The 17,559-nt window shown below is 41.6% G+C and overlaps 2 protein-coding genes across 8 annotated transcripts in view; one reads left to right on the plus strand and one right to left on the minus strand.

Annotated features, from left to right (window-relative positions):
* The window catches only part of slc5a9 (solute carrier family 5 member 9), a 24,427-nt gene extending 22,472 nt beyond the window's left edge, over nt 1–1,955 (minus strand). For 4 of the 7 annotated variants that reach the window (XM_020620856.1, XM_020620860.1, XM_020620859.1 and 1 more), the window contains exon 1: nt 806–891. Coding sequence is in view for 2 of the 7 variants with exons in the window: in XM_020620855.1 (XP_020476511.1) it covers nt 806–827 (22 nt within the window). In the remaining 5 variants the exon portion in view is untranslated. Of the gene's footprint in view, nt 1–805; nt 908–1,875 lie in introns of those variants that run through there. The other 3 variants (XM_020620855.1, XM_020620854.1, XM_020620862.1) reach the window with 2 other exon arrangements.
* Nucleotides 1,956–5,745: 3,790 nt separating this feature from the next.
* On the plus strand, nt 5,746–11,995 carry LOC109972190 (myosin-11-like). The gene is made up of 2 exons (XM_020620899.1): nt 5,746–6,475; nt 9,408–11,995. The coding sequence occupies exons 1-2, from the start codon at nt 5,746–5,748 to the stop codon at nt 11,993–11,995; spliced, it is 3,318 nt and encodes a 1,105-aa protein (XP_020476555.1).
* The last annotated feature ends 5,564 nt before the right edge of the window (nt 11,996–17,559 follow it).

Consider the following 17,559-nt stretch of genomic DNA (forward strand, 5'->3'; position numbering starts at 1 on the left):
GACTCAGGATCTACCTCATGTAATTCCATCTGTACATACTCATTTTGCACATGCATAATTGCACTCACTGCTGAATATTTGCATTCCACGGCTCCCACGTAGCATATATTCTCTGCATTATATTGTGTTCTTGTATTTTTAATGTGCTTCTTTCACTTTCTGCTTTGAAGTGCCTTAGATTTGTGTTACTGCCTATTTAGATTTGTGTTATTGCTCATCTACTTTATATTTCACTTGTATTATGTGGCATTCATGTGGACGGCAAAGTAAGAATTTCATTGTAGAGAGAAACATGTTTCCTAACTGTGCATATGACAAACACTTTGACCTTGAGTGAAAGTAAAATACAAGATCTGGTTTTCTATGTAAAAGCAACTTTAACAAGACGAATTTTAGGCTTTGTTTAAAAAAAGCTGTAAGTGAGGGGCACATTCTCCACACTAAGAGAAGACTTGAGCCAGTGCGTTCACTGTTGCTAGTTGACATGTTGACACCGACATGAAGCAGGAGGAGCTCAGTGAATAATCAGTAGGTTTTGGACTTGGTTTAACAGTGGAATAGAGAGCATCTAGGTTCTTAGATTTAGGAGGCATTTGATGACTGGTCATGAGAAATATGGGGAGGGGGGAAATTTCTTTTTCATATTTTAGGTGAAATATGTCCCCTAGCTAGTCCCCGGTGGAGATTACACCCTAGTAATACATTTATCAATGTCTATAACATTCACCCTATGACAAATGGCTACTTATTCACATCGTTATTCTGCCACATGCTAAGAGTATAAAACCTAGTTAAAAGAACAAACCTGTAGTATGTCCGGTAGACATGTTGATTCCAATCTTCCAGATTGCTTGTCTTCTAATAGACCCTCAGTTCTCCGGTGTTTCTCCTGTGAGTCTTTCTGACTCTGTAACAAAGTTAGTTTTCCTGGTAAACCAATCAGGTATGTGAATCTGTACAGTTAACCTTTAGCTTAATAATTAATCAGTTTGTGACTAAGACAGTCAAACTTCGCTAGGTAGCTATAATCTCTTGGCAAACACTGACATTATATGCTCTCATTTAAAAAGGGCTCTGCAGTTTGATTCCATATTTAATTGGTCATTGCTACACTCAGTGATAGTTGTATAAATTAGTAACATGCTGGGTCTGCATGCTACTTAGACTTCTATAGTCAGGTGCTTTGGTACATTTTAAAAAATGTGTAAACATCACATCAAGTTGTATACTTCAGTTTGTTTTTATAAAGAAGCATCAAAAAGTCCTTTTTCCTAGAGCTCTTTTTTCTCACCTGATTTCCATTTACATACACAAGGAAGACAAAAAGTATAGACACTGCTGAATATAAAACAGTGCAGTACAACGCTTTTATGACCTCAGTAATAAACCCATTAAAGAAACATGCTGGTTTAGCAGTGGACACAGCACACTTGTAATTCCATACACACGTCATGAGAGGCAGAATGTCTCCAGTTTAGAGTCCCACCATTAGTGTTCTTATCTCCTGCATAAGCATGTGTTTCTTTCATAAACCAGGGTGTACACCTATTTGACCATCAAATTCTGGTAACAAATGCAAATGAACTGGGTGCAGTTCAGTTTTATTTCAATTGCACCAAATCACAACAAAAATAATCTCCAGGAACTTTACATAGCAAGGTCAAGACATTTACAGTGTTATAGAGAAAAAACCCAACAAATCCCCCTTGAACAAGCATTTGGCAACAAATGGAAGGGAAAACTATGGTTGCCCTGAAGTGCAACAGCAAAAGAGGAAACACTGACATTTTACAAAATGTAATGACATTTCAGAATTATGGAAAGGGTAGTTAAAGTATCATATATACATATTTGAAATACAAGATGTCATCTCACCACATGTTGAAATAGCTGTCTTTGTATTAGTGGTGGCAAGTCCCAAGAAAAGGCCGTACTGCTGGTGTCGTCCCTCTCCTGGGTTCATCTCAAGCCTACAGGAACATTCACTTTAACAATTATCATTTGTGTTTACCTTCAATTTCTGAAACAGGCCATGCAAATTTGATCTTAATTTAAACTACTCTGTAGCAATACTGAAGGAATATTGAAATTCACTTTGAGAAGCTAGCCACAGTAATAAGAATTTAATACAACATATTTCACAATGGTCTGAACAATTTACTCACCCACCATCTGAATTGTCTGGAGCTTTGTAGTGTGAAGCCACAAGGCTTTGGGTCGTCGTCTTCACTGGGCCACGTGCCTCCACATTCTGGAGCTGAAGTCCTCAGGAGGTCTTCAGGTGCACTGTATTCAAATACATTGTGCAGCAGATATATGAAAAGTGTTGAAATCAAATCAAATTTGTATAGCGCCAAATCACAACAAAAGTCATCTCACGACACTTTACAAAGTAAGGTCTAGACCTTAATAATATTACTAATATCATCATCATTATTATAACAGAGGGAAAACCCAACAACCCCCCCCTGAGCAGCACGTGGCGACAGTGGGGAGGAAAAACTCCCTTTAATGGAAGAAACCGCTGACAGACCCTGGCTCTTGGTGGGTGGCCTTCTGCCTCGACTGGTTGGGGTGAGTGGATCAACAAGACACAACAAACAAACACTGGTCAAGTTGATGTGTCCAGTGACTGCTCATCAGAGACGTAGAGAGGGTGTCCGCCTCCCGAACTGAGACTGGGAGCTGGTTCCATAGGAGAGGGACTTGATAGCTAAAGGCTCTGCCTCCCCTTCTACTTCTGTGGACTCTAGAAACCACAAGTAAACCTGCACTCTGAGAGCAAAGTGCTCTGTTAGGATGATAAGGCTCTACGAGGTCTTTAAGATACGATGGAGCCTTGTCATTAAGGGCTTTGTATGTTAGGAGAAGGATTTTAAATTCTATTCTGAATTTTACAGGGAGCCAGTGGAGAGAAGCTAATATGGGAGAAATATGATCTCTCTTGCTAGTTCCTGTCAGTACTCTGGCTGCAGCATTTTGGACTAACTGGAGGCTTTTTAGGGAAATACATTAACAGTTAAACTTGCCTTTCATGAAAACAGTGGGGGTAATGAACTACGTAAATATTGTGTATATATATCATCTATGCAAAGTACGGTTAGTCCTACTGTTGTGCATATTGCCAAAATACAGCAAGTGAACATGGGTAATAAAGTACTATCAAGTACCAGTACAGTAAAAATATAATTCTACATACATGTAGGCAGCTCTGTAGGTTTTGATCACACCACAAGGTCTATATTCAAAATTTAGTATGAAGCCAACAACGGATGAGAAACCCTGTAATGGTAATTAAAAATTCTACAAAAACTACTGAATCCATCCCTCACCTTGTGTCAGATTAGTGCCACCGACCTTCATTCATGAAGAACAAAAGACATTCTTCATACAGCAATACAATAAACAACCACCCCATACACTGCATCCTAAAAAAAGCCCACCCAGAGCATCTCTTAAGATGGACAATATTTTGTACAAATCTATGTATAAATTAGACCATTGTTTAGGTGAACTTACCCATCCACAGCTTAATAGAGAAGGGGTGTAGTGTCAATTTGGTATGGAAGAGGAAAATGTAAAGCATGTGTTTCCCATTGTTGGTGATCATCTGGAGCATCTTGTTTGTGTAGCCATTAGAGACAGGATCCTCTGGCCACCGCCACCTTGAATGTACAAAAGGTGTGGAATAAGACAAGTGTGTCACAAATATCACTATGATAAACTTTTTATTGTAAAAGTCTTCATTTGAAGTGCACATCTGTCTGTGTTTAGTATTTTCTACACAAAATCCAACTGTTACAGGTGCTGAGCTGTGAATTTACTTCTTACTTGCAGCTTTATACAAGTCATCCTCCAGTTACTCTTCAGTTCTGGATCCTCAGACCTTTGGTAATCTAGATTTAGACATGAAATGCTATACATTGTTAACAGGACACCCTGTTTTAACATGAAGTCATCATATTTTTTGATGTCGTTAAATCCGGGTATTGCTTCCATCAATAAAAACCTGCTGATATTTGGAATAAGATCTTATTTTAAACAAAACAGGCTTTTCGGGCCATTCATTAATGAGGGCTGGCAGCTGATGGTTTGTCTGGACTTTAATCTAAACGGAGGCTCCATCTCACACAGACGTGGCAGAAAACTCAATACTGATGTACTTAGCTAAAAGGGTTTCTCCACTACAACAAAGAAATCCGTGTCAAAGACCAATGTCCCCCTAGATACTAGTTAACTGGTTGGATGTTTAAAACAAGAGAGTGCCAAAGTTAATCCGGACATATTCCATATGTAACACTACCGTTGCCATAACGCTGCCAGTCATACTACAGAGCCAACCGTGGATAGGTGGCTAGTTACCGCTAAGTCACGGCAACGTTTCCTAGAAGCAAGTTTCAATCAACCTCGTTGTTAGAATGAACACAATAAGACAAAACAACAGCGTATCGGAAGGCTAACCACACATGGAGCTAATTAGAGGACACACCTGGCTCGCCTTCAGCCCCAGAGGCTTCTTGCTAGCAGAGCTTTGCTAACGTTACACGCTAACATTAAATCCTCGCTAACGCTACATACAGTAGCCGACATGAACTCCAAATTATACATTTATCCAACTGCTTTACCCCCCGAGTAACTGCTAAGCAGCTACACATTAAACTTGAATTGCAAAAGAAGGGGAGCATGTGACGAACCAGCCGGGAGCTAACAGAAAAAGGCCCTTTAAATACGAAACAGGACCAGGAGATTATGAGCAGCAGGTGGATGTATTGATGGCTACATCACCTGTTCATCTACAATACATCCGCAAAATAACAAAACATACCTAAAATGTATTTAATTTTATTTACTGAATCTATTTCACTGAGTCACGTTTTTAAACAAATACAATCAACAATTTGTATGTTTCATCACAGTGTCGTACAATTATGCATTGATGTACAACTAACAGTGTAAAATTGCTTTATGTAACATGTTTCGCCGTTAAACTTCAAACTTTAACGCTAAACATAAAAGTAACAAAAATAACAGGAGGAACAAGCAGCATAACAGCAATGAATAATAAAAGTGAATACAACAGAGTTTAATTTACTTAGAATAGAAATGGCTGACATCACAAAATGCTATTCTAAAGCAGTTTTAAAAATGATGTAAGGCGCATAAACAACCTCGCTAGTAAACTGGTTTAGAAGTTAAGCAACTCATGGGTATGAATAATGTTATTGAATAGTTTTATAGTAGGCCTGCACGCTGGTTAGCCGCTGGTTAGCCGCTGCACAGTGAGACCGGCGCGGTGTTCGTCTGGAGACGACGGCTCGTTTTCACAAAAATGAGCTCGTAGCTTGTCTACATTATCATAAAACAAAAGAGGCGTCGTTTGTGTTTATAAAAACATTTTGCTTATATACTTCTTGATCCGGAAACTTCGAATCTGTGAATATATTTCCAGCTCTAAGGAAGTCAGCCACCATCAAAGGAACAAACCTGATGACGTCACACACTGAGTTACACAGACTTCACATTAGCGCTACAGTTAGCAGAGGAGCTGCGAGCTGATTTTGAGTAGTCAAGGATTTCAGAAGTTGTGTACTGTATAATATTGACAAGTTTGTTTTTGCTATGGGGTGTTCACAGAGTACAAAGAGTACTGAGAAACAAAAACAGAAGAGGAGGTGGGAAAAAAATATGGTCCATCCTCTGGACCTCGAAATGCTGGAACCTTCATTAAATCCATGTGATAGATCAATGGAATATAAAATATCGGAAAGAGGGTGTCAGCAATTGACAGCCAGCACTGTGGCTGAGTTTAACAAAATAAAAAGTGAAAACACAAAACTGAAGGCCGCACCGACCAACGCCGAAGAACAACAGCTCAACAGCTGCTGTCTTGAGAATAAGCAGCTGATTACTGCTCAGAAGGAGGCAGAGCAGCAGTTGCAGAGGGAGAGTTGTTCCCTCCAGGCAGACCTGGACAAAACCCAGTGGTGCTATGCTGCCCAAATAGAGCAGCAAAAGAAAGAGGCACAGCAGCTTGCGGCTGATCTAGAGACATTCAAAGAGATGGTGCAGAATGAGCGCCTCCAGTGGAAACAGGAAAAAGCCTCCCTGCTGGATGAAACTGAGAAATGCAGAGCCTCCAGTGAGACTGAGCACAGTAATCTACTGCAAGAGAAGAGCAATCTCATGGCAGCACTAAAGAACAAAGAAGAACAGCTAGAGTGTCACCACGTCCAGTGGCAGAATGAGAAAACCTCCCTCATGACACAGTTGAATGAACACAAAAAGCTGTGTATGACCCAAACTGATGACCTGAAGAAGGCTCATCTGACGTATGAACAGGACAAGGCAGAGTACCTTCAGACCATACAGGACCTCAAGAGTACCCTGCAGAGAAAGGAGCAGGAGCTGGAGAGGACAGAGAGCTCTATGAAGGCCCAGCTGGAGCAACACAGAGCAGAGACCAGAAAGTTGGAAGCTGAACTTAGTAACTCAGAAGGTCTAAAGATTGAGAACCTTCGCTTGCAAAAGGAAAAAGCCTCCCTGCTAGATGAAACTGAGAAATGCAGAGCCTCCAGTGAGACTGAGCACAGTAATCTACTGCAAGAGAAGAGCAATCTCATGGCAGCACTAAAGAACAAAGAAGAACAGCTAGAGTGTCACCACGTCCAGTGGCAGAATGAGAAAACCTCCCTCATGACTTCCGGGCTGCTTTGGCAGCCTGGGGGTTGGAAGATCTCTGGACTGGAAGTGTGAATTCTTGCCTGTGACTCTTTGAATAAACCAGCACGGTTATATTTTTTATATACTCAAGTGGTCTGAGTCGTCCCTCGGAGTTCCTGGTTTGAAAGAACCGGACGAGGCTTTATAATGGAATAGAGCCTTTAGGAATAAGATCTTATTTTAAACAAAACAGGCTTTTCGGGCCATTCATTAATGAGGGCTGGCAGCTGATGGTTTGTCTGGACTTTAATCTAAACGGAGGCTCCATCTCACACAGACGTGGCAGAAAACTCAATACTGATGTACTTAGCTAAAAGGGTTTCTCCACTACAACAAAGAAATCCGTGTCAAAGACCAATGTCCCCCTAGATACTAGTTAACTGGTTGGATGTTTAAAACAAGAGAGTGCCAAAGTTAATCCGGACATATTCCATATGTAACACTACCGTTGCCATAACGCTGCCAGTCATACTACAGAGCCAACCGTGGATAGGTGGCTAGTTACCGCTAAGTCACGGCAACGTTTCCTAGAAGCAAGTTTCAATCAACCTCGTTGTTAGAATGAACACAATAAGACAAAACAACAGCGTATCGGAAGGCTAACCACACATGGAGCTAATTAGAGGACACACCTGGCTCGCCTTCAGCCCCAGAGGCTTCTTGCTAGCAGAGCTTTGCTAACGTTACACGCTAACATTAAATCCTCGCTAACGCTACATACAGTAGCCGACATGAACTCCAAATTATACATTTATCCAACTGCTTTACCCCCCGAGTAACTGCTAAGCAGCTACACATTAAACTTGAATTGCAAAAGAAGGGGAGCATGTGACGAACCAGCCGGGAGCTAACAGAAAAAGGCCCTTTAAATACGAAACAGGACCAGGAGATTATGAGCAGCAGGTGGATGTATTGATGGCTACATCACCTGTTCATCTACAATACATCCGCAAAATAACAAAACATACCTAAAATGTATTTAATTTTATTTACTGAATCTATTTCACTGAGTCACGTTTTTAAACAAATACAATCAACAATTTGCATGTTTCATCACAGTGTCGTACAATTATGCATTGATGTACAACTAACAGTGTAAAATTGCTTTATGTAACATGTTTCGCCGTTAAACTTCAAACTTTAACGCTAAACATAAAAGTAACAAAAATAACAGGAGGAACAAGCAGCATAACAGCAATGAATAATAAAAGTGAATACAACAGAGTTTAATTTACTTAGAATAGAAATGGCTGACATCACAAAATGCTATTCTAAAGCAGTTTTAAAAATGATGTAAGGCGCATAAACAACCTCGCTAGTAAACTGGTTTAGAAGTTAAGCAACTCATGGGTATGAATAATGTTATTGAATAGTTTTATAGTAGGCCTGCACGCTGGTTAGCCGCTGGTTAGCCGCTGCACAGTGAGACCGGCGCGGTGTTCGTCTGGAGACGACGGCTCGTAGTCACAAAAATGAGCTCGTAGCTTGTTGTCTACATTATCATAAAACAAAAGAGGCGTCGTTTGTGTTTATAAAAACATTTTGCTTATATACTTCTTGATCCGGAAACTTCGAATCTGTGAATATATTTCCAGCTCTAAGGAAGTCAGCCACCATCAAAGGAACAAACCTGATGACGTCACACACTGAGTTACACAGACTTCACATTAGCGCTACAGTTAGCAGAGGAGCTGCGAGCTGATTTTGAGTAGTCAAGGATTTCAGAAGTTGTGTACTGTATAATATTGACAAGTTTGTTTTTGCTATGGGGTGTTCACAGAGTACAAAGAGTACTGAGAAACAAAAACAGAAGAGGAGGTGGGAAAAAAATATGGTCCATCCTCTGGACCTCGAAATGCTGGAACCTTCATTAAATCCATGTGATAGATCAATGGAATATAAAATATCGGAAAGAGGGTGTCAGCAATTGACAGCCAGCACTGAGGCTGAGTTTAACAAAATAAAAAGTGAAAACACAAAACTGAAGGCCGCACCGACCAACGCCGAAGAACAACAGCTCAACAGCTGCTGTCTTGAGAATAAGCAGCTGATTACTGCTCAGAAGGAGGCAGAGCAGCAGTTGCAGAGAGCCAGCACTGAGGCTGAGTTTAACAAAATAAAAAGTGAAAACAAAAAACTGAAGGCCCTACCGACCAACGCCGAAGAACAACAGCTCAACAGCTGCTGTCTTGAGAATAAGCAGCTGATTACTGCTCAGAAGGAGGCAGAGCAGCAGAGGCAGAAGGAGAGTTGTTCCCTCCAGGCAGACCTGGACAAAACCCAGTGGTGCTATGCTGCCCAAATAGAGCAGCAAAAGAAAGAGGCTCAGTCTCACTGGAGGCTCCGCTTATCCGGGACCGGGTCGCAGATAAGCGGAAGAAAATGGATGGATGGATGGAAGAAAGAGGCACAGCAGCTTGCGGCTGATCTAGAGACATTCAAAGAGATGGTGCAGAATGAGCGCCTCCAGTGGAAACAGGAAAAAGCCTCCCTGCTGGATGAAACTGAGAAATGCAGAGCCTCCAGTGAGACTGAGCACAGTAATCTACTGCAAGAGAAGAGCAATCTCATGGCAGCACTAAAGAACAAAGAAGAACAGCTAGAGTGTCACCACGTCCAGTGGCAGAATGAGAAAACCTCCCTCATGACACAGTTGAATGAACACAAAAAGCTGTGTATGACCCAAACTGATGACCTGAAGAAGGCTCATCTGACGTATGAACAGGACAAGGCAGAGTACCTTCAGACCATACAGGACCTCAAGAGTACCCTGCAGAGAAAGGAGCAGGAGCTGGAGAGGACAGAGAGCTCTATGAAGGCCCAGCTGGAGCAACACAGAGCAGAGACCAGAAAGTTGGAAGCTGAACTTAGTAACTCAGAAGGTCTAAAGATTGAGAACCTTCGCTTGCAAAAGGAAAAAGCCTCCCTGCTAGATGAAACTGAGAAATGCAGAGCCTCCAGTGAGACTGAGCACAGTAATCTACTGCAAGAGAAGAGCAATCTCATGGCAGCACTAAAGAACAAAGAAGAACAGCTAGAGTGTCACCACGTCCAGTGGCAGAATGAGAAAACCTCCCTCATGACACAGTTGAATGAACACAAAAAGCTGTGTATGACCCAAACTGATGACCTGAAGAAGGCTCATCTGACGTATGAACAGGACAAGGCAGAGTACCTTCAGACCATACAGGACCTCAAGAGTACCCTGCAGAGAAAGGAGCAGGAGCTGGAGAGGACAGAGAGCTCTATGAAGGCCCAGCTGGAGCAACACAGAGCAGAGACCAGAAAGTTGGAAGCTGAACTTAGTAACTCAGAAGGTCTAAAGATTGAGAACCTTCGCTTGCAAAAGGAAAAAGCCTCCCTGCTAGATGAAACTGAAAAATGCAGAGCCTCCAGTGAGACTGAGCACAGTAATCTACTGCAAGAGAAGAGCAATCTCATGGCAGCACTAAAGAACAAAGAAGAACAGCTAGAGTGTCACCACGTCCAGTGGCAGAATGAGAAAACCTCCCTCATGACACAGTTGAATGAACACAAAAAGCTGTGTATGACCCAAACTGATGACCTGAAGAAGGCTCATCTGACGTATGAACAGGACAAGGCAGAGTACCTTCAGACCATACAGGACCTCAAGAGTACCCTGCAGAGAAAGGAGCAGGAGCTGGAGAGGACAGAGAGCTCTATGAAGGCCCAGCTGGAGCAACACAGAGCAGAGACCAGAAAGTTGGAAGCTGAACTTAGTAACTCAGAAGGTCTAAAGATTGAGAACCTTCGCTTGCAAAAGGAAAAAGCCTCCCTGCTAGATGAAACTGAAAAATGCAGAGCCTCCAGTGAGACTGAGCACAGTAATCTACTGCAAGAGAAGAGCAATCTCATGGCAGCACTAAAGAACAAAGAAGAACAGCTAGAGTGTCACCACGTCCAGTGGCAGAATGAGAAAACCTCCCTCATGACACAGTTGAATGAACACAAAAAGCTGTGTATGACCCAAACTGATGACCTGAAGAAGGCTCATCTGACGTATGAACAGGACAAGGCAGAGTACCTTCAGACCATACAGGACCTCAAGAGTACCCTGCAGAGAAAGGAGCAGGAGCTGGAGAGGACAGAGAGCTCTATGAAGGCCCAGCTGGAGCAACACAGAGCAGAGACCAGAAAGTTGGAAGCTGAACTTAGTAACTCAGAAGGTCTAAAGATTGAGAACCTTCGCTTGCAAAAGGAAAAAGCCTCCCTGCTAGATGAAACTGAAAAATGCAGAGCCTCCAGTGAGACTGAGCACAGTAATCTACTGCAAGAGAAGAGCAATCTCATGGCAGCACTAAAGAACAAAGAAGAACAGCTAGAGTGTCACCACGTCCAGTGGCAGAATGAGAAAACCTCCCTCATGACACAGTTGAATGAACACAAAAAGCTGTGTATGACCCAAACTGATGACCTGAAGAAGGCTCATCTGACGTATGAACAGGACAAGGCAGAGTACCTTCAGACCATACAGGACCTCAAGAGTACCCTGCAGAGAAAGGAGCAGGAGCTGGAGAGGACAGAGAGCTCTATGAAGGCCCAGCTGGAGCAACACAGAGCAGAGACCAGAAAGTTGGAAGCTGAACTTAGTAACTCAGAAGGTCTAAAGATTGAGAACCTTCGCTTGCAAAAGGAAAAAGCCTCCCTGCTAGATGAAACTGAAAAATGCAGAGCCTCCAGTGAGACTGAGCACAGTAATCTACTGCAAGAGAAGAGCAATCTCATGGCAGCACTAAAGAACAAAGAAGAACAGCTAGAGTGTCACCACGTCCAGTGGCAGAATGAGAAAACCTCCCTCATGACACAGTTGAATGAACACAAAAAGCTGTGTATGACCCAAACTGATGACCTGAAGAAGGCTCATCTGACGTATGAACAGGACAAGGCAGAGTACCTTCAGACCATACAGGACCTCAAGAGTACCCTGCAGAGAAAGGAGCAGGAGCTGGAGAGGACAGGGAGCTCTATGAAGGCCCAGCTGGAGCAAGGTCTAAAGATTGAGAACCTTAGCTTGCAAAAGGAAAACGCCTCCCTGCTTGATGAAACTGAGAAATGCAGAGCCTCCAGTGAGATGACCCAAACTGATGACCTGAAGAAGGCTCATCTGAAGTATGAACAGGAAAAGGCAGAGTACCTTCAGACCATACAGGACCTCAAGAGTACCCTGCAGAGAAAGGAGCAGTACTGGGAAAGGACAGTAACCAGTTTGAGGATCCGGCTATACAAGATTACTCTAAAGAGATTGTCATGCTAGGCTCCACAAGTCCACGATCAGCAGCATCAAATCAAATCACAAAATATTTGTACTTGTATGCCTTCATCAGTGCAAGCAGTCTAAACTCTGCACTGCAACTTGAGAAAACACATGCAAGTAGAGCAAACACTTGCAAGTTAAGAAAACATTTGCACCAATTTGTCCCAAAATTCACACAGCATTGAGAAAATATACAACAAATATTGAAACAACCAAATTCAGGAAGGTTGCAAACAGCACAGTCTACAATTCAGGAGGCACTGAAAAAAAGAAAAGAAATCTAGGGAGAATGTTCATCCTTATTGAATTAATTCTGCCAACCAAAGAGAAGGTGAGACAGCCCCATTTAGAAATATTGACCCCAACTTGATCCATCAAAGCCAGTTTTGTTTAAAAGGTGTATTCATAGGGGTGGCACAGTGGCGCGGTGATTAGCATTGTCGCCTCACAGCAAGAAAGTTCTGGGTTTGAGCCCCGGCCAACCTGGGTTTTTTCTGTGTGGAGTCTGCATGTTCTCCCTGTGCCTGCGTGGGTTCTCTCCGGGTACTCCGGCTTCCTCCCACAGTCCAAAGACATGCAGCTTAGGTTGATTGGTGACTCTAAATTGCCCATAGGAGTGAGTGTGAGCGTGTGTGGTTGTCTGTCTCTAAGTGTCAGCCCTGTGATAGACTGGTGACCTGTTCAGGCTGTACCCCACCTCTCACTCAGTGCCAGCTGGGATTGGCTCCAGTCCCCCCACGACCCTGTAAAGGATTAAGCGGTATAGATAATGGGTGGATGGCTGGAAACCAAATCCAAATCTTTCCAAGACAGAATAAAGGCAGTCCCAGTTTACCCTATCAGATGTCTTTTCAGCATCAAGGTGTAAGATTTGAGTCTTATAGACTCTAGTTACTTTAAAAGCTTTAGTTACTTCTCATACCTGTAGTTACCTTTCATAAATTTATCTTACTTGTTTATGCATATTACAGCTGTATTGATGATTGTCCAGAACTATTGAGCTTTGGTTATTTTAATGCATTTGTTTCCCTTGCTTATATATATATATATATCTTACAGCTGTAATGAAGTAGAATCTGCTTACTTTGAATGCTGTAACTTCTGTGTAGAGACTAGATGTCTGCATCTCTTTGTGACCAGACAGCCTATTTACATTTTAGCAAAGGCCTGTTTTACACTCATACCTAGACCCACTTAGCATATTCCAAGATTCTGCTTTGTCTTGGGATGTCCTGCAGCGCCAGGCCAGTTTAACATACAAATTAGTATCACACACACAGGGGGCCTGCAACTCAGGCCACCCCATTGTTCTGTGCACCTTGATCAAGATCAGGGTGCCGGAGACACACACACACCTGGTGTAGATCACATTCCAGCAAGGAGGTGCGAGCTCCTGCTCACACCAAATGACCAATAGGATTACAATGCATGAATTGTTGTACCTTTGTTTAGGGCAGAGCAGCCCAAGAAGATAAAATGTATTGTAAGACCTTAATTCGGGGTCAGTGGATGGAACTCCTGCGGGAGCTCTGTCTCTCTGATCCCAGCGCTGTAAGACTTTCTTGTGATCAGACTTTCAGTAAACTTTCTGTTGCTTTTAAACAGTCCTCTCCTGTCTTCACTTCTCGTGCTTCCAGCAAAAGAACTAGGAGAATTTCTAGATAATTTCTAACAAAGGGATTGGACCTTCGAGCTCCAATAGACTCAACACAATATTTAAAAGATGACCAATATTCCAAGATCAGCCTGGTCTATTGATATAATTTTCCAGAAGCAGAAAGGGATCTAAATCACATGCCAAAATCTTAGCAAAAGTTTTACATCCATTTAATAAACTTACTAGTCTGCAATTATTACATTGTTTTGGATCCTTATTTTTCTTGAGAATGAGTTAATGTATGGGGGTGAAAACCATGATGTAGTCATTAAACATGTCTAAAAGTAAAGGTGATGAAAGATTAAAAAGATTTTTCTAAAAATCAGCAGGGAAGCCAATTGGGCCACCTTTCATTTTTGTTATAGCACGTATCTAAATACTTCAAACAAAGGGGAAAATCAGGTCACCGAGAATCAACATAACCAGCCTATCCACTGGAGGTTCTGACTGATACATTCTGGAATAAAAAAAGGTTAAGATGATCTTTTTGGGTTTAAATCTGTCCTGATCACCACCTTGAATATTTCCCAGAGAAGGAAAAGAGACAATATCATTCTTACTAGTCTCAATAAATGAACTAATAGTGTTGGATAGATAATTATAAAATTCCTTATCAGTGAGTAAACCTGAGTTGAACCATCAACTTGGGGAGGATTTTGACACAGAAGAAAAAGCTAAGCTCTGAAATCTGCTGATCAAATGTCTCCCCCTTTACATTTTATTTCAGAAAATTTCAAATCAAGTGATGTTACCTGGACATATTTGGAGTTATTTTACAATTAACAGTGTGATACTTACTGGTTTAAATCACAATACTGGTCTTGCGTTTAATTTGCTCCCAGATGTTTCCCCCTATTGGAACTGTGTTTATAGTAGTGTCCCCCTCTGTGGTCATAGTGAGGCTAAGGTCAGGGTTCAGGGTAGATCTGGGGAACAGATCTTGACAGAGCACTAGGGATGCCTGTCATCCCTAGTACGTACCAGCTAGTGGACCAAACTTTCTGCATTCTGTTTTCTTTCCTCTTGATCATCAGACTCAAACTGCATTGAAATTTCCTGCTGTCTCAAATATCTGAATAGCCTACTAATATAGAAAACAGATTACCTACCCAACAAACAAATGTTTGAACAGTTGAATATTTGGGTCCAGCCCTAGTAAATACAAAATTCCCTTATACCATATCTCATCAATAAGAGCTTTTAAGTTTCTGTTTCCAGCTCGTTGCATGAATTCAAAACCCAGTGATTATAGAATGCTGCCTTTCGTCCTGGCTTGGGCCTGGAGACTATAAAAGATATGTAATAAAGCTGTACTTCAGTGCAAGAGAAGCACACCTGTTTGGTTTTCTTCTCATGATTTTCACAGTTTTATTGCTAATGGTTTTGCTGGAGTATTTATAATTAGGACAGCAACACACACCAACTTGTTTGGATGAAATAAAGCCTCATCGCGGCACTCCATTGTTACATTGCATGTTTTCTTTTCCCCTGAGTGAGCCAAACAAAATGAGGAAAGACGGCCGCATCAGTTTGAGGGCATGTACCTCATCAGACATTTGAAGAAGCTGCTGCTACAACTTGTCAAGCATGTAATATCTGAAATATTCCTGTCCTGTGTACGTAAATGATGACAGGCATTAAGGAAGCATTGTTACATAAAATCTTCAGCATCTTTCGTCTTCTCTGGTTCTTAGCTAATGATCACACCAGCGGATTTTCTCATAATATACTGTAAGGTTCAAATAATGGTGTGATCCACACTAGGAACAGAAGCCACTTTCATAGCATCTGCACATGTTTTGCAGTAAGAAAATCTAGCAAAAAGAGGATGACAGTAGAAAATACTGAAACTGACTGAAAGCAGTTTATTTTATCAAGTTAAATCATAAAGCTGTCCCAAAGGCAACACTCTAAAGTTTTAGTTTTGTTCCATGGCTCGCAGTGCCAAAAAATATTGCGAACTGTACTCAACATCTGGCATTTCATCATGATGATTCTCAGTCTGTCAGCAGTAATCAGCTGCTTATCCTGTGGCTCATGAGGTAGGGCAGTCGTCTCCTGACCAGCAAGTTGGTGGTTCGACTCCCGGGCTCCCCGCATGCCTAAGTGTCCCTGAGCAAGACACTGAACCCCGAATTGCTCCTGGTGGCTTGACTAGCGCCGGTGCATGGCAGCTTGTCGTCATCAGTGTGTGAATGTTGTGTGTGAATGGGTGAATGGTGTATCATCTCTGTAAAGCGCTTTGGCCAGTGCAACACACTGTGAGAAAGCGCTATATAAAATACAGTCCATTTACCATTTACCATTACCCTTGGACATTGTACTGCAACTCAAGGTGGGGCACAATGCTCCTGCACTGTAGATGGTTGAATACTTTGTCTTACAGGCTGAAAGTCAGGGGCTGCAGCTCTGAGTTCCTGGTGTGATCGAGGCTGAGGTCTGGCTATCCACTGATACACAGGTACGCGGTGCCAGCGATATGCGTATTCTTCTTCCCCATCCGACTGTTCGGACTCTGGCTCAGCAGCATCCTGAGTTTGTCTGTTTTTTTCTCTGTTTTTGTCTTTTCTGGTTTGTTTTGTGATGTTGTTTTTGTTCCAGTGGCAAATCATTGACTGGTAACAGAAGATTTTGATGTAAGACACAAAGACTGCGGTCACCTGTCTCGGGTTGAACTCGATACACAGGTCCATCTCCAGTCTTCTCAACAACATGATGAACGCGCTTCTCCCAATAAGCTCGAAGTTTACCAGGACCCCCGCGTTCTGAAAAATTTCTAACTAGTACTCGGTCACCTGGCTGTAAAGGAATGCCCTTGGAATGTTGATCATAATACTTTTTCCTTTTGACGGAGTTTTTCTGACTGTTTTCTGATGCAATTTTGTATGCCTCCTGCATACGAGAAGCCCATTTTTCCACATACTCTTGTCTCACCTTTGATTGGGGACTATTATTAAATCGGTAATTGATGGTTGTTCTAAACCACTAACTTATATCTTTAATTTGTCCTTTCAATCAGGAAAATTTCCTAATAGTATGAAAATAGCAAAGGTTATTCCGCTTTATAAATCTGGAGATAGACATAATATTACAAATTATAGACCTATTTCTTTATTATCGCAATTCTCTAAAATCTTAGAAAAACTTTTTGATGCTAGACTAGATAAATTTTTGGACAAACATAAAATTTTAACTGAGAAGCAATATGGTTTCAGATCTAATAGATCCACAGCGCTTGCAATAACTGAATTTGTAGAAGGTGTTACTAGTGCCTGGGACAACAAGAAACAAACATTGGGGATTTTTATTGATTTTCAAAAGGCTTTTGATACTATTAACTTTGAAATTTTATTTGATAAATTAGAAAGGTATGGTATTAGAGGTTTGGTGTTGAAATGGATAAAAAGTTATTTGACTAACAGACGGCAATTTGTAAGTCTGGGCGTGCACCAATCAGATTTTCTGGATATAGTATGTGGAGTCCCACAGGGGTCAGTTTTGGGTCCTAAACTTTTCATACTGTATATTAACGATATATGCAATGTTTCTGAATTATTGAACTTTGTACTATTTGCTGATGATACTACTATATGGGCCTCTGGGGAAGACCTACAGCAACTTTTGGGTCTGATTACTGTGGAATTGGACAAGGTGAAGAAATGGTGTGACAGGAATAAGTTATCACTAAATCTGGACAAAACAAAATTCATGCTGTTTGGATATGGAAGATTAAATCGTCAGATTCAAGTAAGGGTGGGGGATGCCAATATAGAAAGAGTTTACGAAACAAAATTTCTAGGCATAAATATTGATGATAAAATCTGTTGGAAACCTCATATTAAATATATACATAATAAATTGGCTAAAAGTATATCTATATTGGCAAGAGTTAAAAATATTGTGGATC

This window comes from Monopterus albus, unplaced genomic scaffold, assembly GCF_001952655.1.
Source record: "Monopterus albus unplaced genomic scaffold, M_albus_1.0 scaffold250.1, whole genome shotgun sequence".
Taxonomy (NCBI): Eukaryota; Metazoa; Chordata; class Actinopteri; order Synbranchiformes; family Synbranchidae; genus Monopterus; species Monopterus albus.